The 27,581-nt window shown below is 46.4% G+C and overlaps 2 protein-coding genes across 6 annotated transcripts in view; both read right to left on the bottom strand.

Moving 5' to 3' along the window:
* BCL2L11 (BCL2 like 11) overlaps positions 1-16,365 on the bottom strand; it is a 50,558-nt gene extending 34,193 nt beyond the window's left edge. Inside the window, exons 1-3 of one of the 5 annotated variants that reach the window (XM_035001039.1) lie at positions 15,855-16,105; positions 13,135-13,271; positions 12,877-12,966 (exon numbers count right to left, since the gene is read on the bottom strand). In XM_035001039.1, the coding sequence (XP_034856930.1) occupies positions 12,877-12,966; positions 13,135-13,258 (214 nt within the window). In that variant the 5' untranslated portion in view covers positions 13,259-13,271; positions 15,855-16,105. Of the gene's footprint in view, positions 1-12,876; positions 13,272-14,150; positions 14,372-15,854 lie in introns of those variants that run through there. The other 4 variants (XR_004678501.1, XM_035001040.1, XM_035001037.1 and 1 more) reach the window with 4 other exon arrangements.
* Positions 16,366-18,995: 2,630 nt separating this feature from the next.
* ACOXL (acyl-CoA oxidase like) overlaps positions 18,996-27,581 on the bottom strand; it is a 322,912-nt gene continuing 314,326 nt past the window's right edge. Inside the window, exon 18 of the mRNA XM_035001042.1 lies at positions 18,996-19,402. Within this exon, the coding sequence (XP_034856933.1) occupies positions 19,202-19,402 (201 nt within the window). The 3' untranslated portion in view covers positions 18,996-19,201. The remainder of the gene's footprint in view (positions 19,403-27,581) is intronic.

The following is a 27,581-nucleotide window of genomic DNA, read 5'->3' as shown; positions in this document are numbered from 1 at the left end:
CCAGGATCATGATCTGAGCCGAAGGCAGTTGCTTAACCAACTGAGCCACCCAGGCGCCCCTTCCATTCAGTTCTTTGCACATCTTCAAATCTAACACCACAAATACTCTGACATATAAAACAACACAAACCAATGCACGATGAATCTCTTTTTCTGCCTCAGTCCAATCATGCAGGACTACGGGGCTTATTTTCTCTAATAAGAAGTTCCCCTATGGCATGTGGAATCTGACTGGGGTCACCCCTATGGTTTTCAGGCAGGACACGGGAGAGAAGTAGGGTGGACACCCCACGGGCTCACCACTGGGGGGTCACACACAAGGCAGTTACAAGAGACACTGCAGTTATCATCTGAAAACAGTGGCTAGGAGTACTGCTAAATCTCTTCCCAGTGTTAAAAGTCTATTATTCCAAAGAGTAAAAACAGCGGGTGAAAGAGGTGGTGGCTAAAATTCCAAGCAGTACTTTGTAGTCAGAGCCAATCAACACCCACCATAAATATTTAGTTAAAAGAAGACACAGACTTCTAATCCCACCAAGGTGAGGTCAACCTCAACACCCCCAGGTCCAGCCCTGTGCTACTAAAAACCCTAGAGAGGGCAAACAAACAAGAAAATGCTGACAGGGGAAAGAAGAGGTGCACTGCTTGGGGACCCCGGGATTTGAGGAATGACATGGCTGAGAGGTGCCCTGCTTCCTCATTACTTTGCATACATCCTGGACAGGGCCCTGCGGAGTTCTCCAACTGTGTGGGTCTCCAACACCCGTGGAGAGAAAGCACTCCCAGGAAAGCCTATTCTCCCAGCGAAAGCACGGGGGAAAGGTGGCCTCACAACAGATTCCCTTTTTGGCAGCACCTGCCCTGACCTAGCTGAACACCACATGCTGCAGTTTCAGCGTGGCCAGGCCAGAAGTTGGTTTTCCACCCATCCCCAGCTCGGTGGGCAGTGCTGGTGCTGGGATTCCACCGCGGGGCTGTGGCAGCAGGCTAAGGGGGAGCTCATCTGCCAGCTTGCCCCTGGCAGAAGCAGGCAGAGCCAATCCCACTGCCCCGCCAGAACAGTGCTGGAGGAATCACGTTGGTAGCTATGTCTCATCCCCTGCCCAGTGGACGCAGATGATGCTGATCCCCCTCTCCCTTCCAGGGTAGCATTAGTGGGGCCCAAGCAGCAAGCTCACCCTTCAACCCCACTCAGCAGCAAGAAGGTGGCACAAAGCAGGGCTCGCTGCCACTTCATACACACACGTGCCCACATCCTCTATCAGCAGGCCGGGCAACAGGCTGAGCCCCCCCACCCCCCAGGGCCCCAAGCATCAGTGAGCAATGAGACAGAACAAGTCAAAGCCAATTAGCACACCACTTCCCCCACCCTGGTTGGGGGAAGGCCCAGTGGGGAGCTGAGCCTGCACACCCACCTGGCAGCAACAAGACTGAGCGAGGTGGTAGGAGACAGGGCTAGTGGCCTGTAGGTTTTCCCCACCCCAGCCTCCTGTGTCCACAGGACCCAGGGGGTCACTGAGCCTCCACCCCCACTTGGCATCAAGGAGAATGATTGGGAACTCACACCCAGCATCATGAGGGTAACAGGGTGGTGGGAGGCAGGGCTGGTATTCCACCTCTCACCCGCACGCTGGTGTAAATGCAGGAGCCAAGAGGAGCTGAGCTTTAGCCTCCACCTTGCAGAAGCAAGGCTGAGTGTCAGCCTTCCACCACTTCCCCCTTCCAGGTGTCAGCAGGGGCTGGGGGGAACCAAGCATGCACCCCCCAAATGAACTCAATGAAGCCATGCAATTTGGTGCCTCATTTTTGCTGGAACAGCAAGGCCAAGGAGGAATGTGAACTTCCGCCTCACTGAGAAGAAGCAAGCAAAAATTTGAGAATTTAAAAGTTGTGAGTTACACGTAACAAGGCGGGGAAAAAGAAAACCGCACTGGCTGGGCTCAATAATCAGAGTGGGAATGACAGACGACAGAATCCGCGGACACACGGTTAGATCCACAGAATTTACTTGGTCCAAACAGAGAATACAGAATGAAAACTGAACAGAGTCTCAGGGATCTGTGAGACCACAACAAAAAGACATTCTTGTCATCACAGTCCCAAAAGAGAGGAGGGACTGAGAAAACAGTCAAAGATATAATGGCTGTAAACTTCCCAAACCTGGCACAAAACATAAAACCACAGATTTAAGAAGCTGAGTGAACCTCAAAAAGGAGAAACCCAAAGAAATCCAAGACTCATCATAATTAAACTTCTGGAAACTAAAAAACAAAGAAAAAAAACCTTGGAAGGCACCAGGCAGAAATGACACCAATACTTATGGGGGAACAACACTTGAAAGATGACAGACTTCTCATCTGGAGTAATGAAGGCCAGAAGGACGTGACAGGTCTTTTGAGTCCAGGAAAAAAACAAAACAAACAACTATCAACTGTGAATTCTATATCCACTGAAAATATCCTTTTGGAATGAAGGGAAAACAAAGACATTCTCAAACACAGGAACTAAGGCTTGTTGCTAGCAGGCCTATCATTTAGAAATGACTAAAGGAAGTCCTCTGAACACAAAGGAAATAATAACAGAAGACTTAGAACCACAGAAAGGAAAGAATATTGAAATGGGGAAAAGAGAGGAGGAAATATAGTAAACTCACCTATTTCTCATAAGCTTCTTAAATTATATTTGATGGATGAAGCAAAAAATATGACACCATCAGATATGGTGCTCAATGTATATAGAGGAAATGTTTAAGACAATTATATTTGAAAAGTGGGGCAGGTAAAGGGACCGAAAGGGATGTAAGGTGTCTACACTGCAGCTGAAATAAAAAAATCTTGATACCATCAATGCCAATAGATCATAACAAGTTATGTCTGTATACTGTAATACTTAGACAACCCCTAAGGAAATTGTTCTAAACAATGTATATTTAAAAACACCACAGGGGCACCTGGCCGTCTGTAGAGCGTAGGACTCTTGATTTTGGGGTTGTGAGTTCAAGCTCCAAGATGCATGTGAAGTTTCCTTAAAAAATATATATATATACACATATGCTACAAATAAATCAGGATGGTAAAAGATGTTCAAATAACCCACAGTAAAGTTTAAACAAAGAAACCCAGAAACAGAGGAAACAGAGACAATATAAGAGCAGACTTAAGCCTTAACACAGTAACAATTATCTTAAATGTAAATGATCTAAATATACCATTTAGAAGACAGATTTGATGGAGTGGATAAAAAAGTATTATTTGAAGATATGCTGTATACCAAAACTTAACCTCAAATACAACATTATTAGGCTGGAAGTAAATGAGTGGAAAAAGATACACCATGTAAAGACATACCATTATTATTATTTTTTACAAAAAGCAGGAGTGGCTATATTGACATCACATAGAGTAGACTCTAGAGCAATGATAAAAGGATCATCCAACAGGAAGACATTAACAATTCAAAATGTGTAAACACCAAACAACTGTGCCTCAAAAATACATGAAGTAAAATCTGATAGATTTGAAAGGAGAAATAGAGCCATCATTATAGTTGGGGACTTCAACACCATTTGTCTAAGCAATCGACAGAACTACCAGAGAGAAAATCAGCAAGGATATAGGAGAACTGGTTAACACAATCAACCAATAAGATCTAATCGACACATATATAATGAACACTCCACACAACAGCGGAATACAGATATTTTTCAACACTTGTGGATCATTTACCAAAACAGACCTCAACAAATTTCAAAGGAAATAAAAACACATGAAAGTCAATGAAAATGAAAACATAATATACCTAGACATATGGGATGCAGTTAAAGCAGTAGTGAAGGGAAATTTATGGCACTAAATGCTTACAGTAGGAGAGAGGAAAGGTCTCAAAACGTTACTCCCAAGTTCCTACCTCAAGAAACTAGAAAAGACAAAATAAACATAAAGCAAACTAAAGAAAAGAAATAATAAACAATAAAACTGAAAACAGGAAAATAGAGAAAAATGAATGAAACAAAGTGCTGATTTTATTTTTTATTTTTTTTAAGATTTTATTTATTTGCGAGAGAGAGAATGAGAGACAGAGAGCATGAGAGGGAGGAGGGTCAGAGGGAGAAGCAGACTCCCTGCTGAGCAGGGAGCCCGATGCGGGACTCGATCCCGGGACTCCAGGATCATGACCTGAGCCGAAGGCAGTTGCTTAACCAACTGAGCCACCCAGGCACCCCCAAAGTGCTGATTTTAAAAAATGAAACCAATAAACCTCCAGAAAGACTGATAAGGATAAAAAAATAGGAAAACATAAATCATCAATATCTAGAATGAAATGGGCTATCATAACAGATCTTGCACCCACTTAAAAAGACAAAAAGGAAACAATATAAATACTTTATACACTCATTATTCAACGATTTAGAAGCAATGGACCAATTGCTTGTGGTTGAAAATCACAAACTACTAAAATTTAACCAAGATGAAAGAGACAACCTGAATAGTCCTACAAAAACTGAATTTGTAATTTAAACTTCCCCCCACCCCCTCCAAAGAAAGAAATCGGTCTACATGGTCTCATTAGAGAATTCTACCAAGCATTTAAAGAATTAATACCAATTTTACACAATCTCTTCTGGAAAAGGAAGGAGAGACCATCTCCCAACTCCCTGTTAAGGCCCTGATCAAAACCAGAACAGTCTAAAAAGAAAACAGATAAATAGCTCTCATGAACTTAGGCACAAATACCCTCAATAAACTATTAGCAAATTCAATCCAGGAATGTATGAAATGAACTACACCCTGATCAAGTAGGACTTATCCCAGGCATGCGAGATAGATTAACACTGAAAATCAATGTAACTTACCATATCAACAAATTAAAATAAGTAAATTCATACATTTACATATATAAAGTAACACAGAATAAACATTTTATAAAATCCAACACCTATTCCATTCATAATAAAAACTGTCAGCAAGGATGTCTGCTCTCACCACTCCCATTCAACATAACACTAGAAATTCTAGCCAGTGTAATAGGGCAAGAAAAAGAAAATGCACAGAGATCAGAAAGGAAGAAATAAAACTTCCTACATGCAGATAACATGTCTTCATAGAACTCCCAAGACATTTACAAAAAACTTCGTTAACTACTGAGTTCAGCAAGGCTCCAAGATACAAGAACACACAAACATGAACTGCATTTCTATATACTAAAAATGAATGTGTGGAAAATAAATTTAAAAATATAAAACCATTAATAATTGCTCCCAAGTGAATTAAGTCTAACAAAACATGTACAAGATCTGTACACTGAAAATTACAAAAAAATACTTGAACAGACATATCTGTTTATGGACTGGAAGACTCAACTTAGTAAAGGTGCAAATTCTCCCCTAAATTGATCTAGAAGTTTAACACAATTCCTATGGAAACCCCAGCAAGGTTTTTGTAGGCACAGACAAGCTTATTCTAAAATATAGATGAAAAGGCACGGGACCCAGGTTAAAATAATTTTGGAAAAAAAATTAAGAAATAAAGTCTGAGGAATCACTGTATCCATTTCTATGGCCCAGTATGCAACTACAGTAATGAAGGCAGTGTGGTTGTGTGGTTTTGGCAGAGGGACAGATACATGGTTCAACAGAACACAAACGAGAATGCAGAAAAAGATCCACAAAAACATGCTGATTTTTAACAAAGGTGCAAAAACAATTACAGTTGACCCCTGAACAACAAGGTCCACTTATAGGTGGTTTTTTTTCAATAAATACAGTAGAATGCTGTAAATGTATTTCCTCTGCCTTAAGATTTTCTCAACAACCTTTTCTTTCCTCCAGCTTATTATAAGAATCCAGCATACAATACATATAACACACAAAATATGCGTTCATCAACAGTTTATTTGTTAAGGCTTCTAGTCAACAGCAGGCCATCAGTTGCCACAGTAGTTAAGCTTTGGGGGAGTCAAAAGTTATGCATGGATTTTCCACACACAGCGCCCCTCACCTCATGTTGTTCAAGGGCTAACAGTAGGTGGAAAAGGATAACAATTTCCATAAATGGTGCAGGACCAATTGGGTACCTATAGTCAAAAAGAATAGACTTTGATCTATACCTCACACCTTACACACAAATTAACTCAACATGAATTACAGATCCAAATGTAAAATGTGAAACTATAAAACTTTTATAAAAAAATGTGAAACTATAAAACTTTTAGCAAAAAAAAAGGCAAAAATCTTGGGACTTAAGGCTTGGTAAAGAGTTCTTAGATGACACCAAAAACATGATCCATAAAAGGAAAAGCTGATTAACTGGACTTCACTAAAATTTAAAACTTCTGCTCTATGAAAAGGATGAAAAGACAAGCTACAGAGTAGGAGACAATATTTGCAAATCACTTATCTGACTTGAATCTAGAATGTGTGAAAGCTCTCAAAAAGAGTGAGAGAGTCAAAAACCCAATCAATCAATTGGAAAATGAGCAAAAGACAGAAAACAGCCACTTCACGGAGAAGGGTATACACATGCAAATGAACACGTGAAAATATATTCACCGCCATTAGCCAGGAGGGAAATGCAGATGAAAACTACAATGAGGCGTGTGTCAGAATGACTAAAAACAAATAGTGATGACACCAAATGCTGGCTAAGACTTAGAAAAACCGGGCCCCTCATACATGTAGTAGATGGGAACATAAAATGGTACAGCCATTCTGGCAAACAGCACTTAAAAAAACTAAACTACCATATGATCCAACAACTGCACTTCTGGGAATGAAATCTCACATAAACGCAAAAACCTGCATGGGACTGTTCACGGCAGCAGTTTGTTGCCGTGGTGTGGCCTCACGGCCCGTCACTGGGTGAGGAGGCTTGACCAGGAGGCCTGTACCCTCATTCTTCAACTGGCAGCTGCCAGAAGACGTGCCAGGGGATGCCGTATAACAAGCCGTGTGGGCTGGCTAGCCCTCCCCAAGTGTCTGCGGTGCCAGGCAGGCCCCCACCAGAGCTTGCCAACAACCCGAATGTCCTTCGACGGGTCAATCCACTGTGGTACATCACACCGTGGAAGTCTACTCAGCAATAAAATCCAAGCAATTACTGACATACACAACACCATGGGTGGATCTCCATGGAATTATGCTGGGCAAAAAAGCCAACCTCTAAAGGTCACATATGACGGAAGTGTAGATATGCACTACAGATGAGTGGTTGTCAGGGGGTGGGAGCAGAAGGGAGGGAGCTGTGGCTACAAAAAGGTAGCATGTGGGATCCCTGGGATGGAATTGTTCGGTATCTTGACTGTAATGGTGATCACACACATCTCCACATGTGATAAAGGACACAGTAGTAAATTACACTCATGTACACACAAAAGTGGAGTACATGTGGGACTGGTGAAATGTGAATAAGGTAGCTGGATTCTATCAGTGTCACTTCCAGGTTGTGATATTGTACTACTACGCAAGATGCTGCCACTGGGGGAAACTATATAAAGGGCATATAAGATCTCTTCCTTTTTTTTTTAAAGATTTTATTCTTAAATAATCTCTACACCCAATGTGGGGCTCCAACTCACAACCCCAAGATCAAGAGCTGTAAGTTCTTCCAACTGAGCCAGCCAGGCACCCCAGGATCTTTGCATTATTTCTTTCAACTGCATGTGAATCTATAATTATCTCAAAATAAAAACATATAAAATTTAAAACGGTCTACACAGCTATCAATTACTAAATTTTGTTTGGAACCAGTAAAAAAAAAAAAAAAAAAAAAAACTTTCACTTTTCTCACTTTCTATCCCCACTCAGGACCTATAAAGTGGATTTGCTTCTCTTGGTGTCCAAACTAGTGAGCCTGGGCCTAGAAGCCAGAACTGGGTCTTAGTAAAGACTACCATCAGGTTCCCAGGCAGTCTTGAGATGCCTGAAGAACCAAACCACCCGACCTTCAACTTTTTCAAAGCCCACATGTACCACGGAGTTTTAAAAAAGTAAACCAAAACTGATGTTTATATTTGCCTAAAGAACGTTAGCTATCAACAAAGCTCATTTAAGATACTTACAAGATTAGGTTAATTATCTTCACTGTAAAGTCAACAAAAGCAATCAAAGGAGGGAGTTCCATGGAAATGGAACTTTGAGTGGGAAGAATAAGGTCTGGCTCGCTAAAACGCCACTGTACGTTCTAGCTCCCCCATCTGCAAGCAGCCCATCCATATAAAAACAATGTCAGCCACAGATCTAATCTGACCTTTTTCTAGAAGGAACACTTTAAAAAAAGTAAAGGGGCGCCTGGGTGGCTGTCATTAAGTGTCTGCCTTTGGCTCAGGTCATAATCCCGGGGTCCTGGGATCGAGCCCCACGCTGGGCTCCCTGCTTGGCGGGAAGCCTGCTTCTCCCTCTCCCACTCCCTGTGCTTGTGTTCCTGCTCTCGCTATCTCTCTGTCAAATAAATAAATAAAATCTTTAAAAAAATAAAAAAAATAAAAAAGGAAAAAAAATAGGTAAAATGAATATAAAAAATGTTTTATTTAATAGCCAACAAGCATATAAAAAGATACTCAACGTCACTCATTATCAGGGAAACAAAAATCAAAACTACAGTGAGAGATCAGTTCACACGATGGTTACTACAAAAGAGAAGAAAATGTTGGTGAGGATGTGGAGAAATTGGAACCCTTGAACACTGTTGGTGGGAATATAAATTGGTGCAACCACTAGGGAAAATAGTATGGAGCTTCCTCGGAAAATTAAAAACAGAACTACCCTGATCCAGTGATTCCCTGGCTACATATATATTCAAAAGAAATAAACGAAAAAATAATGAAAGTGTGATTTTGAGGAAATGTTTGCACATAACTGAAAGAAATGAAAGTATAATCTGTGAGATGTTTGCACACTCATAGCCAAGAGATGGAAGAACCCAAGTGTCCACTGACAGATGAATCAATTAAAAAAGTGTGTTACATAAATACAGTGGAATATTATTCAGCTCTAAAAAGGAAGGAAAGGCTAATAATGATAAGGATGAACCCTGACATTACGCTAATTAAAAAAAATAGCCACGGAAAGATAAATACTGTCTAATTCCACTTACATGAGATATCTAAAACTGTCAAAATCATAGACACAGATAAAATGAAGGTTGCCGGGAGCTGGGAGGAGGGGAAATGGGGAGCTGACATTTAATGGGTATAGTGTTTCAGTTCTGTAAGATGGAAAGTTCTGGGAGTGGGGTGCACAACTCTGTGAATATGCTTAACACTACTGAAGCGTACAATTAGAAATGGTTAAGATGGTTAAATTTTAGGAATTTTTTTTTACTCCAATTAAAAATGTTTTTTATTTAACCCAATATATTCAAAATATCTCCACATATCATTAATATGAAAACGACAGAGATTTTACATTCTTTTTTATGTACTAAGTCTTCAAACTTCCGTGTGAGCGGACACTAACAAGCCCATCTCCATTTGGACTAGTTGCATCTTCAGTGCTCAGCACTTACCTGTGGCATCCCTACTGGGCTCGTGCTGAGCTAGACGTCACCTGTCACCCCCATATGACAAACCTTATAGTTAGATCCAAAAAACTAAAAATATTTTGGGGGTGGGGTAGCACAGAGGGTCTTTTTCTTGCTACCAGACTTTTTTTGAAATCTGATTTGTCCTCGGTTGGCTCTATGAAAGATTTATGGGCAAGACTTGAAACTCTGAACATCTCCTGAGCATCTCCTCTTTGTCAGACCCTCATTAGGAGGGTCTAAGATATCGTGCCTCTCCTCAGAGGGCTCACAATCTAAAAGGTGGGTCAGATAATTACCAGCTCCAAGAGGAGTATGCCAAGATGTGGAGGAATACAAAGAACAACACAACTCCTACCTATGAACTCTTATGTTCCAGGGAACAAATATAAAGTTTAAGTCATTTGACACGTGGAAGTTGTTAATTAACTAGCTTTCACCCTGTTCACAATATTCACCAGCACATTCTGACCTTTCTCAACGCTTATTTCCAATTGCAATAACTACACCTTCAAAGTATGAATTTGTGCAGAATTCAGTACAATTTGTATTAAAAACACATATGGCATAAGCACACTCACCAGAAAAGGCACTCAGAAACCTACACCTGTCAATGATTTTGACTAAAATAATCGGTTATTCACTAAGAGAGCAAAGGCCAAGTTAATCCACCCAGGGTATAAGGAGACTAAAATTTGGTTCGTAAAAGTGAAAAAAACGAAAACAAAAAACAAAACCGCTGTTTCTCATGGAAAAATATAATATTGTTTGAACATATCCAGAAAAATAAGGGATATGGAGGAAAATATGAAGGCATTTCTAATATAAACATCTACTTAATGTACATCCCAAACAAGAATTTACTTTCTCGTTAGAACAAAGATGCAAGAACAGAACTGCAAGATCCACTGCTTTCTATCCCAACTCACTGAGCAGAAACTATTTGGTGAGTGAAGGAGCAGAAGCCCCAGGCGAAGGAGCACCTCTTTATAACTTCCCATTTGTGTTGCCCTGGCTAAAACCAATCATAAAGACTTCTTGGTGAAAAATGTATTTTGCAATAAATTATCAAAAGTCTCACTGAAGATCTTAATGGATATGGTTGAGTAAGGAACATTAAACAAGACCAGAAAGAGAAGAGAAGCAAAATTTATCAACTCAGCATATTTCAGTGGTCTTTAGGCATGGAACTATTAGAAGAATAACCAGGAAAAAAAGTTACAAACTGCAAAGGCTGTCAATTTTATTCTACAGTTTAATAAAACTCGTATCTGACTAAGTCTTCTCCAGGCCCCCATTCATCCCCCACCCCAATAAATAAATATCCCCAGAACTTAATACTGAAAACTTACCTTGGTCACTAACTTCAGAAAACTCCTTACACCTTATCATTTAATCCTGTGCATTAAAGTCTCAGTTATCATGCCAATCTACTATAAAGTTACACCTCGGGATCCATGACTTGACTTCACAGGTATAAACATAACTTTGCTTAATAATTTAGATTGTGATCTCTAAAGCGTTACATCTGTCATCTTGAGTAACGGTGCTTACCTTATAATAAGCTCACTAAACAGTATGTCACCATACATACCAAAACACACACACACACAAACTAGGTCACCCACTATTCCTGAGTAACAAGAAAAGAGAAACTGTTTCTGTGCATTAAGCAACCATCTGTAGAGGTGGATTCATAGGTCTGCAGGGAAAAACTATAAGGCTTCCCAAGGATCCTTAAAATACATAGGTTTTTAAAAATAAACACCATAAAGCCCTATTCCTTCACTGAGTAAGCAAGAATGCTATAGGTTCATATACTCAGAGTACTTACAATGGGCAGAAAAACCTTTGCAAGCACCAACTTCTAAGGTTTAAATGAATTCAGGAGGGTAGTAATAGCTAAAGTAATAGTAGCAATAAAACTTCGAGTTCCTTTCCCTAAGGAGGGATCCCAATAAAGTCTATCTCAGTTTTTAGCAGAAGACACCTCGCCAACATGCATAGCTACTGGTGTTTCTGCCATCCCTGCTTGCTATTTCCCAGGTTTGCCCAACCTGACAAGTGACCAATCCTCTGAGGTTCTGACTCTGTAACATGGGGACAGACCCACACCTCTTCGAAGGTTGAGACAGAGCCCCACAATACCTGCAAATACAAGATTTGTCATTGTGTTCCAACAGTCAAGTAAGTTTCTAGTCTGAGGACTCCGTTTTAGTCAGCCTTTGGCAAAAGTCTGATCTACACTGTAAGGGAATCTATACTGGATCCTTAAGGAATAATGCTGCCAACTTATTTATATCTCATTAATGCAGGAAGGAAGGGCTTATCTGTCCAAATGGTAAGATTCTGGTGAATCCCGACCAAGATATTTTCCATTGGGGGGAAGAGTGATCTGAATCAACACAACAACACAGATGTATTCCCTTACCAAGGTCACCAGAACTGAACATGCTCAAAGTCACATGCTGGGGGCTCAAGGGTCAAATCTAGCAAGCAGATGTTTTTATATGGCTTGCACAGTACTTTCAAAGTTCTAAGTTAATTGTCAGTGTCAAAACATCTTTGATGCCGGGATCTTTGGCACCAAAATCTGCACTCTTGGGTTATCTTGCACTGTACCATAGGAAAACCTACCACTCTGAGACCACACAGCCACAGATGGGGGCGCAGTCCTAATGCAGAAAGTGCAAATGCTCCCTAACCTGCCACAGTCCCCACCAGGTCAGCTCCCTCACTGTCCTGCCAGATTTTCCTGGTTCAGACCCAAAAACGGTCTTTAATCCCTGAAATAGATACCCACAATCTAATCTTATTAGTACCATATCCAAAACCTCTGAGCAACCAAAAAATCAGCCCAAAGAGGAATCTGAGTAGAAAACAACCCATTTTTCTGGTTCTCTATTGGTACTGCCTTGATGAACCAGATCACTTTCTAAAAATATCATTTTTGAAAACAATTGACTTGTCTCATCTTTCTTCATACATCTGGTTATGTTTTTAAGCTATTTGCTGTATTTGACGGAGTCCCCTTCAAGCACAGTATCGTTGATAAGTAAGTCTTAGTGGTTAGAACAACACACACACTTTAATGAAGGCAGGCAGCAAGGATTACAGCTTCACTGCTCAACAGGCCTTTACTACATACATTTTATTGCTGCCACTAAACTTGGTAATGTAAAAAAAAAAAAAATACTGTTGGTTTGATGTCTTACTTGACACATCCTCCATTCCCATGAAAATATGGACTACATCAGTAAAAGGATTCTAAAAGGGAGTTTAGTTTAAATGCTACACACAGCCTTTAAGCAGATATGCAAACAACCACACATTAACTACCTCTTACCCAGGCATTGCTTACCCATTGCACTGAGGTAATGGTTGAAGGCCTGGCAAGGAGGACTTGGGGTTTGTGTTGATTTGTCACAACTCATGGGTGCCGGGCTCCTGTCTGTGTCAAAAGAGAAATACCCACTGGAGGATCGAGACAGCAGGGAGGATCTTCTCACAAAGATGAAAAGCGGGGATCTGGTAGCAAAAGGGCCGGGGCTGGCTGGTGGGGCCAGCGGGCCCTGAGGGCTGCCTTGGGGGCAGCGGTCCCCTTCGCCTTCAGGATTACCTTGCTGCTCTGTCTGTAGAGAGGTAGGGGCCCCAGGCCTGAGCTGAGGAGGCCTCTCAGCAGGCTGCAATTGTCCACCTTCTCTGTCACACTCAGAACTTACATCTGAAGGTTGCTTTGCCATTTGGTCTTTTTTTCTGCAAGCAAAATAAAAACTAAGATTATCTTCAGCAAAGTAACAATTACAACAAATAACTACATTTAGCCAACTTTCGCTGATTTCTTCACGATTTTTAGAACACCAACTACTTTAACATTAAGTCGTTAGTTCATATATTTCTCCGACGATCTCGAATAAGAATAAGAACACACCTCAAATAACAAAGGTACCTCTATCTTTGCGTGGGGGGGGGAGGGACTAAACTTCCTGCCACCAAACAAAACACAATCACAACGTCAATGTGAGACCGGTGCTGTAACACACACACACACACACACACACAGTTTTTAGGAGAAGCATCTTGTGTGAAGTCTATTCCCATGTGCTCTTTGCTCAGAGCCGACTTGAAGAAGTCGGAAACTCCCAGCGGGCTCTGATTTCCCGGGATCAGATCCTGCGCTGGAGCACAGGAGCGGGCGCAGATGCAGCGATTGCAGGCGGCTGGCCGCGTTCCCCACTCCGGCCCCATTGTTCTGCCGAAAGTGCTGAGGGCAGCAAGTCTGGGGAAGGTTTGGCAAGGGCCGTCAGTCGTAGTAAGTGCGTCACAATAGAGTTTGTAACTCGGAGCGCGGCTCGGCCGGGCTCGGGCGCTCCCCGCCCGCGGTCCCTCCCGCTCCCAGCCCGGGCGCCCCTCCTCCCGCAGGGGGCAGGCAGCGCGCCGCACCGAACCCGACAGAACTTCGGAATGCACCCACACTGTGAGGTGCACACCTCCAAATGGGGGGTCTCCCCAAAGCCGTCCCCGGGCGCCCCCTGCAAAGTCCCCAAGTAACTCCACACGCTAGGCGACACCGGGGCGCGCGGCTCCTTCACCCCACTGACCCTCCCCTGTGAAGGCAATCAGGCCGAAACTCACGTCCGCCCCTTCCCTTCCGATCGTCGCGTCCCGGCCCGGGCCCCGCGGCGTCCCGCCCGCGTCCTTCGCCGACACGGAGCCCCCTGACCGTCAGCACCAAGGAAGCGCGGGAGACAAAGCCCAGGACTCGCGTTCAGAGCCCCGGGGGCAGCGCAGAGCCGGCCTCCGGCCGCCCGCCCGCCGCCGCCGCGCTCCGCCGGGCAGCCGAGGGCTCCGCGCGCCGCGCCTCTGGCCCGCGCTGCCCCGGCCGCCGCCGCCGGGAACATCCTCCGCCTCCTCCCGCTCCTCCCCTCGCGCACTGCGCCCGCCGCCGCCGCCGGCACCGCCGACCTCCCCGCGCCGCTGGCGCCGGGTGCCCGCGCTCCCAATTGGCCCTCGCGCGGTCGCTCCGCGCCACAGCCAATAGCCGCCGCCGGCGGGGGCGGCGCCTACGGGTCAGGCCGCCAAAGGCGAGGCGATTGTTGACAAACTCGCCTCCGAAGGCGGCCCCGGCCGCGACCGTGGCGGGAGTCTCGCGGACCCGAGCTGCCCCGGCTCCCCCAGCCCGCCCTGCCTCTGTGCCCGCCGGACGCCGCGCGAGCCTCGGCGGCTCCCACCGCCCCAAGTGGCCGGTCACCTGGAGACAAAGCAGGAGTCTCGCTCTCTCTGCACCCGCAGGGCCGTCCTCCGACCCCGGTCCTTGCTGCTGGCCGCCGACCCCCGCCCAGGCCGGGTGGGCTGAAGACCCCAAAGGCCGTCCCTTCCCTTAGCTGCAGCACCCACCTTCCTCCACAGATTGCTCCTTTTTTCTCCCTGTACGCAGCGGGCACGCTCCAAATCTAAGCGGCCACCACTGGCCACGGGCACGCACAACTGCGCGCACCCGTGACCACGGCAAACAACCAACACATCCACACCCCTGTCCCCCGCGGCCGACGGGTCTTCCATTACTAGCACGAACACCGAGTAACAGGCCCCCGAGGGCACCGCACCGCCCGCACTGAGAGGGAGTCGGGGTGCCCGAGTCTCTACGACAGCCCGGCCCCACGGATGGAGCATGTTCTGCTTCCCGAGGCTCGTCCACCGCGTGTCCCCGGCAGTCGGAGGAGGCCCTCGGACTCTCGCTGTCTATGGGTCGTGCGGCTGGTATCGTCTGCAGCGCACCCGCAGCCCGAGAGAGCGAACGCAGCAGCTGCCCTAAACCTCGGTCTGAATGGGTACAAGGAAAACGAGTCTCGTCAAATAACCACCGCAGTTCCGCAACGGGCCCGAGCACCCGAGAAAAGCCAAGCCGCCAGACTAGCTAGTACCGCGCGGCCGCTACTTGGGGGTCTCCGGGACAGGGCGGCGAGACTTGCCGGCCGGCCGCGCAGCCCAGTATCGTGGAGCCGGGCCGCAGCTCCCGGGACAGCGCGGAGCACGCGTTGCCTTTCCCAGCCGACCCTGAGAAGCTTCTCCACCTTCGCGCGGAATCCCGGGCCAAGCCGCACGTCGGCCAAGTGCCGTTAGCCTGTGCACGGACGACCCCTCACCAAACTGGACTTGCGCGGGGGAGGGATCCCGACCCGCCTGAGCGCTGCCTCCCGCCCAGCGACAAGTGGGACGGGTACGTGCATCTCTTGCCTGCACGTGCTCGGGAAGGGAACAGGAGGTGGAGCCGAGCTGGCTCCGGCGCTTGTCTTCCGTCGGCACCCGGCCCGCTCCCGGGGATTCGGAGGTATTTACCTTGCGTTTCTCAGTCCGAGAGTCAGAGTCAGACATTGGGGGGACGAGGGCCAGGGAAAGGGCGCCGAGGGGGTGGCGGCGGGAGCGGGGTGAAGCGAGCAGCCCGCGGCGATGCTGGCCGCAGTTGGGCTGGGGCGCGCAGGGTGACTGTGAGAATCCGGTGGCAGTGGTGGCGGCGGCGACGCAAGACGGAGCGGTTTCACAAGACCAAAACCTGGAGGCTGCGCCGAGCGAAGTGAAACCTGCACAGCCCTGCAGCTCAACTCAGACTGGCGGCCCAGTGCCGTCACCCAATCACCGCGAGCTCCGCCCCCTCTAAGTCCCGCCCCGGCGCGCGGGCAAGCACGCCCCGCCCTGCCGCGCCGTAGCCTCAGCCGCTGGCGCTTTCAGGCTCGAACAGGTAAAGGCGGGGGTGGCCCAGCCGGGTTCCCCCGCGAGCGCTGCCGGCCCGGCCCCAGCTGAGCGTGTTTACTGGAGTGACTAGGGCTGCTGGTGGCTTGTGCGCACCCACTCCTCTCCCCCGCCTCAAAGTACCCTTGCCTCTCCCCCATCCAGCGGGGGGCCACTGCGTGCGCTTGGAACAGAGGGGGCGCTCCGGTCACACTGAACCAGGCCGAGCGGCCGCCGCCCGCGGAAAGCCTGAGGAGGCGCCCCTGAGCCCTTGATCGGCTTCGGGAATTTCTCAGCCGCTCTGGGGCAGGCGTGGGGACTGCGTTGATCCTCAAGAACACCCGGGTCCAAGGTTGGGCAGCGAATGTCGGAGCTCTCCTCTCTCCCAGAGTCTGGGGTACTGGGTGAGACCCCGATGTGCAGGGCTGCTCATCCTCTTCCTCGCCCTCGCCTCACGCGGTAGTCTTAGGCGCCCTCCTCATGCCACCTGGCAGGGGCACCTAGCTTTTCTGCCACGCCGAGCCTCCGGTAGGAGGCAGAGCCCTTAGTGGGGAGAGTGGAGAAAAAGGCAAGAAGTGGATCCCCGGAGGCGTCTGTTCCGCAGCCCGGGTGCGAAGGAGGAAGGGACCGCGCGGAGCAGGTAAAATAGGGAAATGAAAAAAGAACTCGAAAAAAAAAAAAATCCTTTTAAAAAGAAAAAAAAAAAAAAGACCCAGAGGAATCTCGGCCTTCGGGTGGGAGAGAAAATATCCGCTGGGTCGGGGTCCTAGAGATTGGTTAGGCTTTCAGAGAACCGCCCGCGAGGCGCGCTGAGGCCAATGAAGGCGCGCGCGCAGGGGAGTGGTGTGGGGACCGAAGTACCCCCCACCCCTTCTCCCTGCGCGCCCCCACCCCCTTTCTCCTTGGTGCCCGCGGCCCCACTCCCACTCCTGCTCCGGGGACTGGTACTCCTCTGGGTCCGCACCCTCATGTGTTCTAATGTGGGTCCTAAGTCCCCACCCTTACCCCCTCCTGTGCTCCCCAGGCTAGGAGACAGCCGCAGCCGGGAGTGGGGGCAAGGTCGGTCGGGAGATGGAACATCCTGTCACGGGGGAGAGCTGGTTAGATGGAATAGAGAAACCCAAGTTAAGGATCCCCTAAAGTCTCTCCCTCCCAGGAACCAAGAAGGAAGGGTCCTCAGTTGCAGAGGAGCAAATCAGCGAGGCGTTGTCCCGCTGTTGGCCACTTCGATCAGTGTTTTATGCTGCATAAGCAGGTATGGAACGTCGGGAAGACAGCACAGCCCCTGGTTAAACAATTCCTCAGCGCATCCTCTGGCGAGTCCTGAGCGAGGTGTAGGAGGCCAGGGGTTCCTGGGGCGGCTCAAGGACGCACGCCGGGTTCTGCCCGGGGATTTCGTTGCAGGAGGGAAAGGACAAGGGCATGGACGCGGCGAAGTGGACGCAGAGGCTGGATGTCTACCCTGACGGTGTCTCGGAGCGGTTGCCCTCGACCTTAGGTGGGCTCCGGTGAACTCCAAGCCTTAGCCGCCCGGCCTAGCACCCGGGGGGGGGGGGGGACAGAACGGCGCCGGCTGGGAGCCCCAAACCCGCCCGAGTGCTCCGAGCTCTCCGTGGGGTTGGGCGATGCAGACAGGGACAGGAAAAGAACCACGCAGAAGAAAACCCCAGTGGTTGTCATCTGGTCTTGTGCAGCTCCGCCGCCCCCGCGTCGTCTGCTTTAGCGACCCTGTGAACACTTTAAAAAACAAAGGCATCAGGGAAAGCAACCGGTTAAGCACTCTTATTTGGGGGCACAAGGAGGAGGTCGGCTCGGAGTCATGCAACCCAGGCTGTGCTGGGGAGCTTTCGCAGAGCTCTCCGCGGCGGGTGACCCTTAGCCCTGCCCGCCCTCTCCCGCAGGGTCCGGAGGTCCTCTGGATACCGGGCCACAGCCCAGAGAAGGGACAGCGTGGAAAGGGCAGTTGGGCGTTAGGTCTCTGCTCCGGTCCTGGATGTCGCCCTCGCGGACGCGAGCAGAGCTATGCTCACTCCTGCCTCTGCCACGAGATGTGGAGAGGGAGTAAGGAGGATGGCTGGGGCTGAGAGAAAGGTGCAAAAATGAAGTGGGGCAATCGGGATCTGAGAAATGGGATGGGAACTCTACGGCCCTTGCCTGGGACCACAGGCGTTGCCTGCGTGGTCTCTCGGAGTTCCGAAATCAACTTAACTGCGGTGTGCTGCCCTAGCCCGCCTTCCCATCCTCGGCAAGGAGTCCGAGCGCCTTCCCGTCAATCAATGTCTTTATTAAACTTTGTTATCTATGCTCCTCTAAAGAACAGATTACAATTTCATATAGTAAAAGTATTTTCCGCACCTTGTCTTACGGTCCGGAAGCCGCCTGCCTGGGAGGACAAGCCGGAGTTCGTGCTCTGCCGAGAGCAAAACACCAGGCGCACACTCCCCTTTCCCAGTCTGTGCGTTTCCTCTAACACCCCCAAGGGGTTCTGATTCACTGGAAAAGCATCGCTTGCTGAACTGAAACTTTGCCCGCGAGTGTTTGATTTTTATGCTTTGATTTTTTTTTTTTTCACGCAGCGCCAATGCGTTTTCCAAAATCACTGTAAATCTGAGTCATCACTGACCTCCGGAGACCTTTGGTGGCACCCGGGTGTGGGGCGCGTTCGCAGGGGAGTCCAGTGTCTAGGGAGATCCAGCGCGGAAGCTGGGAGAGGTTGCTGCCGGCCGGCGGGGTTACATAATAAAGCCCTGTGTTCCGGGCTGCCGCCTGGCTCCCTTTCCCAACAGCCCATCGCGCATCTCGCCAGCCTCGGTGAGAACCCTGCCTGCTCTGCGACCCAAATCCCCGAGGGCCGAGGCCCAGCGCATGCCAGGCCGGCCTTGGCCCCAGTTCCAGGCGTCAGAGAAGCTAGTGTCGTGGCAGCTGCGAGCGAGCCACCACCCTTCGCACCACGCCCGCTATAACTTGGCTTCCAGCTTGGGCGGCTGAAAGCGCGCCCCTTCTCGGGGCTCGGGTTGCAGCGGTGCTGGGTAGAAGGCCCAGGCGGCCTGCGCATTGGTGATTCCTGCGATTGGTGCGTGGAGGGAGGTGTGTGGAATGTTAAAGGCAGAGATCACCCTCAGGGCATCATCCTTCACCGTGTCGCACAAATCCAGCAACTGCAAAACAACACAAAGTGACAGGTCAGATGCTGGCTCACTTACAGCGTGGGGCGCCATTGGCTTTGCGCCAACTCCCAAGTACCCCACAGGTAGCCACTGGGGAAACTAGTTTCCCTTTGGATTTCCCTGGGACCCAGGTGGGTGGAGGCCGTTGGTCTTGAATAACCTCCACATACCTTATCATCTTAGAAATGCCTAAACCTGTGACACCTGTCTGGCAGAAGCCCATTTCTTCCAAACAGCGTTGGGTCCGGCTCCAAATTAGATGGAAATCTCAAGACCGAGGACTGTGAGAATTTATCAACATTCCCCTTGCCAGCCCTGCCCTCCCCTCTCCAGTCCCCATCATTTTCCTCCTCTTCACCTCTGGAGTGCCTGGGGTGCCACCCTCTGGCTCGCAGAGGTAACTGAACAGGAAGAGCATCAGACAGGTGAACCACTGGAGACATGCCCCAGTTCTCCCCAGACTAGCACCTTCCCACCTCTGGCAGCAGGCCATGGTTCCTGAAATGCACGCACAGTGGGACTGGGGATACTGAGACCAAGCACTGGCATCTCTGTGCACCTTCCACTCGGCTGCTACAGGAAATCAACCTGCAGTTAAAGAGAACACCAAGGAACCTGGCAGATACCTTCCTGTATTTTGATAACCATTGGAAGGCACAGATAAGACATCTCAGCAGAAGGGTGGGAGAAACGTAAGCTAGTGATTTTGGAGGAGGTGCATTGGGTGTATTTTAATTTCATTTTCCATGGTTTAGGTGCCAGTGCATTTTTTTTTTTAATTCCCAGGGGAAAAAAGCTACCAAAAAGATTGATTTTTCTAAAACTCAACAAGGACAAGACAGAGGGACTGCTTTCCTTTCCCATAACCAGCTGCACACTTTATTTTTCAAGTTTTCAGCCAGCCATAAATTTCTTTCACTCACCAAATCACAGTTAGCCCCCAGGTTTTCATGGTTTATTTTTATGGTCTTAAAAACATCACTTAACAGCCCCACCTTTGCTGCCCTCACGGTGGTGGTCATTACTGAGCTACACTAAAACTGTAAAGAGCACAGTTCCTTTAAAGTAGACCAAAATGCCACTTCAGGTATTCAGAGACAATGGGGGGCCCCCAAAACAGGGGCTGGTGTAGGGTAGGGGAAGAGCATGAATTTTAATAGTCTAACAACACATCTTCCTTTAAATGTGCTCTATTACATCAGTAATTTCTAATGAAAACCTTCATTCTTTACACACTGTGGTTAAGCATCATAAAATCAGTAGTGAAAAGACTTTGATCATATTTGCAAGATGCACTATGATGAACTTTCACTGACCAAGATTTCAAAGTTTGTAATTAGTACTCTTGACAAATCCCTGACTAATCTGTCAACTCTCAAGGTCTTTACACACTTCAAAACCATGAGATGGTGTACAAGTCCTTAACCCTTCTACATATTGTAATTTCATTATTCAAGATAACTTTCCCTTTAGGTTTGCATCATGAAACTCAACCAATTTTTGTCATATATTCAACAATGGCGGAGATTCAGTTATTTGAATGAGCGTTACATGGAAGAGAGTGTGGGTTTGGTCTGTCCAAACACAGAACAAGCACCCAGAGATAGAAATTACAGGAGGCAGAGTTCTGTTCAATATTTTTACAACTTGAAAGATAAGAATAAAGTAGATTTTTTAAAAAGGATCCAATGGCAGAAGAAGAGGATTTCCTTTCTCATAAGTGTTCAGGGAGTGACCCTTTCCAATGACACTCTAAAGAGGAATGCTGCATGGAAGGGGAAAGCCATGTGTTGACTGCTAAGATTCTTTGTAATCTTAAAATTCTGACGCATTATCTATGAAGCACAATAAAACAACGTATGGCTGTATTATTAATTTTTAGTTTTATTACCAAACATATACCCACACAATATAAGCACAAAAATGGTGCATATTGTGGCCTCCCCCTCGCCCCCCCCACCCCCGCCCCATTTTGCCAGTATGTGACCCAACTGTGCTGGACAAATACTCTGTGCTTACTCCATTTCTGACAGGCCGATTAGTGTCCAGGTCCAAGAATCAGGCATCACTCCTTATATGTAACAAGTTTGACTCTGATTCCAGGTATTCTCTCACCTCTTCCGGTGAGGATGATCATTATTAGTGTTGTCTTTCACTTACAAAGTGCAGTACATACTGGAGTCCTATCCTATGGTACAGATTGTGCTGGGCATGGGAGATTTAGTGATGCACACTGTGGACACAGGCCTCCTGTATCAAGGAGATGATGTTGAAGAATTTTAAAGACTTTACAAACAGGATCCTCTTAATACAAAATAAACTTAGGTAGCTATCATAGCATTTATTATTATATATACAGTAATTTTTTTTTTTTTATTACCAGGAAGCCCCATAGGATGAAGCAAAGCACAGGCAGACCTCAGAGATATTGCAGGTTCAGATCCAGACCATGACTATGAAGCAAATATTGCAATAAAATGAGTCAAAGGAACTTTTTGGTTTCTCAATGCATCCCAAAGTTATGTTTACACTACAGTGTAGTCTGTTGAGTGTGCATTGGCATTATGTCTCAAAAGCAATGTACATAAATTAATTAAAAAAGTTTGTTGCTAAAAAATGCTAACTATCATCTGAGCTTTCAGCTAGTCTTATTCACTGATCACAGATCACCATAACAAATATAATAATGAAAAAGTTTGAAATATTATGAGAATTACCAAAATGTGACACAGAGACACAAAGTGAGAAAATGCTGTTGGAAAAATGGCGTCGATAGACTTGCTTAACACTGGGTTGTCACAAACCTTCAATTTGTAAGAAACGCATTATCTATGAAGCACAATAAAACAACGTATGGCTGTACTATTAAATTTTAGTTTTATTACCAAACATATACCCACACAATAGAAGCACAAAAATGGTGCATATTGTAGCCTCCCCCTCGCCCCCCCACCCCCGCCCCATTTTGCCAGTATGTGACCCAACTGTGCTGGACAAAGCATCCCAAGCCCACCCATCTCTTAACAAAGAAAACTCATCAGCTTTGGAGGATACACCAATGAATAGGTGCCCTTTAAAAATAAAAGAGCATGAACAAAGTTATAAATTCTTATAGAAAAATTTTAAAGGGCAGACCCAAAGCACTGGCAGTATTGCTCTAAAAATAAGGACATAAGATCCACTAGAACTATCCAGGGAGTGGGATTTGAGAATGTCTACTTGGAAGAAAGTGGACGCACTCAACACTCAAGGGACAGTGAGTGGACAGGTTAATATGTGGATTTTCCGGGGGAAATTTATAACATCAATTTGGCTTCCCCGTCCCCACCTAGTTACAGTAGGTTCTCTCTTTTTTTTCCCTCTTTACCATCCCAGCATTATCCTTATTTCAGTTGGGAGACTAGGATGGTCTAGAATGGGCAGTATCTAAGCTTTACAGCCTTCTAAACAAAAACCTGTTTTTCCTTGTGTTGGTGTTAAGTAGTCAATAGATGCTCCAGGTGTGAGGTGTCCAGTGAACTTGCAGCCACACCCCAGCTATTCCTAAGACCCTGTGCAGAAGGTTTTCCTGACTCTTCCCATGTTCCCCACCTCTGTTCCCAGCACCAGGGGACCTCCTGCAGTTCTCTGGGTCAAATCCCTTACCCCAACTTGACATGTCTCTCAATTAGCCCCTGTCTTGCTTGGGCATTGTGATGAGTCTTTTTCTCCATCCCTTGAATCTGGCTGCCTTGTGACTTGTCTTGACCAATACAATGTGGAGAAAGTGACACTGTGTAAATTCCAGAGCTTAGGTCTCAAGAAGCCTTGCCATGCCCACTCTTGCTTCCTGGAACTTTGGGACCACTTGCTGTGTGGGTCTGGCCTGCTGGAGGATGCCCAAGGCCATGTGGAGAAGGACCACATGGTCAGCAGCCAGGCTCACTCTCAGATATGTGAGTAAGGCCATCTAGGACCCCCTAGTCCTTTTGAACTCGAATGACTGTAACCACAGGAGTGATCCTACCAAGGACTAGCCAAAGAATGACCCAGATTGCCTACCCACAGAATTGCAAGATATAAACAATTGCTTTTTTATGCCACTAAGTTTTAGGGTGATATGTTACATGGCAATAGGTAACTAAAACAGGTATCTTCCTTTTAAAATTCAAATTGCCATACACGAGCAGGGGGAGGGTCATCTTCAGCTATACTTCTACCCTCTTAATTATCTGAGGACAACTCTATAATTACACAAAGCAGTTAACAGAGAGGTGTGGCTCACTGATAGGCTTTACTGAAAGAGAATTTCAGTTGTAGAAGAGTAGTTTATAAAGCCAATGACTGTTCAGTTGGTGGGGTATCTGGGAGAGAATTTGAAAGGCAGGCTGGAAGTCTCACTGCAATCCACCACCCACCCCACTTTCCTAATCTGGTTTAGAAGGCAAATCATCAGGACTTGCCTTATAACTACCTGCCATGCCTTCATCATCTCTACAGGGGGCTTTAGCTTCCAACAAAAATACTCAGTAACATCAAAGTGTCAAGGATGGGGGGATAAGGCAGAAAATATTTGCAACTGGGGATTCCAAGTCTTGTAAATGTTTAGGTTCTCCTGCACCATTAGAAGAGAGAAACAGATGGGGCCTGGTCAGACCTAACCAGAGTCAGCTGGTGTGACGGAATGGACTGGCACATATCTATCACTTTACTTCATGGGACTGTAGTGTTTCTCTGCTCTCAGAGATTTCTCAAATAAGGAAGGCCAACAGGGGTTCATCTCCAAGGCATGGAATCTGTCTACTATAAAGTGTGGGTTAGAGGTCTGACCTCAGAATTGGTTGGGAGGATGCAGTGAGGTAATTATGTGAAGGCCACACTGTAAGCTGCAAAAGGCAGCAAAATAGAGTTGTTGGCTCTTGATCCCCCAAATACCATCATTAGCGCCTTTAAAGGCTTCCAAGAAATTCATATCCAGTAAGTTTCAATGTAAATCTGTCCCTTTACACAGAAACTTGGAGACTGAGTGTGATAGTATATGGAATCCAGCCATGTACACAGACACATGACTTGCCACATCTATCCAAATGGATTTCTCTCTCTCTCTTTTTTAAAAGATTTTATTTATTTATTTGACAGAGACACAGCGAGAGAGGGAACACAAGCTTGGAGAGTGGGAGAGGGAGAAGCAGGCTTCCCGCTGAGCAGGGAGCCTGATGCTGCGGGGCTCGATCCCAGGACCCTGGGACCATGACCTGAGCCGAAGGCAGATGCCCATTGACTGAGCCACCCAGGCGCCCCATGGACTTCTCTCTTTTTTTTTTAAAATATTTTATTTATTCATTTGAGACACAGAGATACAGAGAGAGAGAGAAAGCATGAGCAGGGAGAGAGGCAGAGGGAGAGGGAGAAGCAGGCTCCCCGCTGAGTCAGGAGCCCGATGTGGGGCTCGATCCCAGGACCCCGGGATCATGACCTGGGCTGAAGGCAGACGCTTAACCATCTGAGCCACCCAGATGCCCCTGGACTTCTCTTTTTATTCTAGGATGCCTACGGTGTTTCTTCTTTAAAACATATGTAAAGAGTTTCCCTCTTAAAGAAGGTATACATCAACACATATGCCTTTCATCAGTTAGTGGGTGGGCTCCACTTGTGATGTGATGGCAGCCTGGAAATGACAAGCTAGGGAATAGGTACAAAGATGTTTCTTATTGTCTGATTTGGCCCCTTTTATAGATCTGAAACCTTTTATAATGATTGTGTATGTGTGTGCACATGTGCATGTGAATGAAATCATACCACAATGTGTTGCTGCATTTCAGTTGAATACCACCTTCTCTAGAAGGTTATTGAAAGTGTGAAATAAAATGAGTATCGGCATCCATCCCTCAGGCACATGCTAACATCTCTCATCAAGGGAAAAGGCTGATTTATCGTTGTTGTCTGTCTTTATCCTCCATGGAAAATTCATGCACAATCCTCTACTCTGTTTTTATACTAAAAATCTGGTGTGAGAACACTTTTCAGTCTTGTTCTGTAGCCCCCAGATTCAGACCCTCACCGGGTTCTTTAGATTTTTGCTTCACATGATAACTTTCCTCAAGTATTGTTTTCATCTGATCATTTTTCTTCTGAAAGGCCCAGAATCACTTCCACTTGCTTCTCAGGTTAAAGTAAAATTATTAATTATGAACTTGAGTCTTTTAACAGTATTTGATTTACTGTGTTCCCACAACTAGTTTCATCACCTACAGCCCAAGCAATCTGCCCCTTCTACTTGGGCCAACCAAATTTATCTTGCTTTCCACTTGATGCTCTTCATGACCTTTAACTGAATCACCACATTTGCCATTCTTGGTTACTTGACACACTATAACTTAATTAGGCCTCTTTCAAGCTTTCTGTTCTTGGATACAGACTGACTGCCTGAGTACAGCCATCGTGAAATAGTTGCTGTGTTAGCTGAAAGAACATGAACATGCCATTTAACTTTGTTCCAAGTCACATATCTCATAACTGATACAACCAGGGTTTTAATCCAGAGCTTTCTGCTTCCACAGCCCCATCTACCCATTTTGCCTCCATCTCCTCCCCTTCCCCCGCCACATTTCCCCACAGTTTCTATCCCTGGAGGGTACAGGGTGTTGCAATGAGGAAATGCCTCTGCTCCTGTCCAAACGTGTGACCCCTGATGTTCTTCCTAAGTCAGAATTGATATTCCATATGTGCCGAGTGTGGGGAACATGGGTCTGGCCAGCCACACTAGCTCACATTCCCCAAGAGGACTAGGGCAGCCATGGGCAGCCCAGGAGGCCTCTAAGATCTTGCCACTAGAGGGAGTTCCTGAGGACGTTGGCTTTGGAGCCAGCTGCCATGATGCAAAAGTGCCAGCCTGATGATCTGGATGCCCTTCCTGACAAGGATAAGCCTCCAAGTCTCCAGAAACTATGCCTGGGCCAGTGAGGCTCAGATATAGAGGTATTCGAGAAACAACAGATTCTCTTCCTGTGGAGGGAGGGTCACTTGTTCTACAGATTCTTCAGGAAGTTGGATGAACTCTGCTGAGCTAGGTCTTCAGGCCCTCCCTGCTCCTCTGGTCCATACCTCAAGTCACCAAACACAATTCAAATCCCTTCAGAAGAGCAACATGTTGACTGTCAAATAATGGTCAATGAAAATCACCACAATCAAGGAATTTAATCTTCAGCTACTACAGACTTCCAACCTCACCAGATTCACAGAGGCCATAATTTTACTTCTCTCCTATCCATTCACCTTTCCTAAAGAATCGCCAACCTCTGTAGACAAAGGGTCAGAGTGGTAGGTCTGTATCAGCTAATCTGCCACCTTAGCCCCAAATGCCTGGCTCGTGGTAAATGTAAAGAAAAACATACCTGAAACACTCACATGGGGGCATAATTGTACACTATGTGCTATGATTCGAGCTGTCTCGATTTACACAACCACCACCGGAAAGGGAAGCTCTGCCCCTGTACTGACCACTCACATCTCAAGGCAGTCAGACCTTAGTTTATTGGGCCTCCTGGTTTAAAATGGTTTTCTCCACAGCCAAGTTCCATTAGCAAGAAATGAAATTCTGTGGTTCTATTAAATAATCAGGACTCCAGCTTCCTATTTTCTCTGAATAAATATAAATTATGTTTTATTTGATTAGTTCTTCATTTTATGCTAAAGTATTTAGCATAATCTGAAATGTTAGAATAGAGAAATTGCCATCCTTACCAAACAAAAAACAAAACACTTCATTTTGCCTAACCAAAGAGTTCATTTTGAGGAGAGACAAATTAACCTCCAAAATGTTCTTCCTATTGCAATGTTTTTCAACCAAAGAGTGCACAATCCTGTTATTTCCTAAATATTACTGACAATGCCCATTTCAGTAAAGGAGTAGGACTTTGAACCCTGATGTCATGACTTCCAAACCATGATACCTTTCTTATCTTTAAAAGGTAAGGGTTAAGTGAGTTTGGCACAAAGCGAGTATTTACAAATATTATTATCATTAACAAAGAAATCTGTTCTTTAGTTAGTAATAAAAACAATTTCTTTACAACTCTGGCATTTTCCATTATGAAGTCTGCTTAATCATCATTACCTAAAACAAGAATGCTGAGACAGAGACATCAACTTTAACCACTTAATAAGAACTTCTGACATTTATTCATAGTGG

Source organism: Mirounga leonina, unplaced genomic scaffold, assembly GCF_011800145.1.
Source record: "Mirounga leonina isolate KUSES-001 unplaced genomic scaffold, KU_Mleo_1.0 Mir_125, whole genome shotgun sequence".
NCBI classification, from domain to species: Eukaryota; Metazoa; Chordata; class Mammalia; order Carnivora; family Phocidae; genus Mirounga; species Mirounga leonina.
This window is presented reverse-complemented; position numbering and strand designations above follow the sequence as displayed.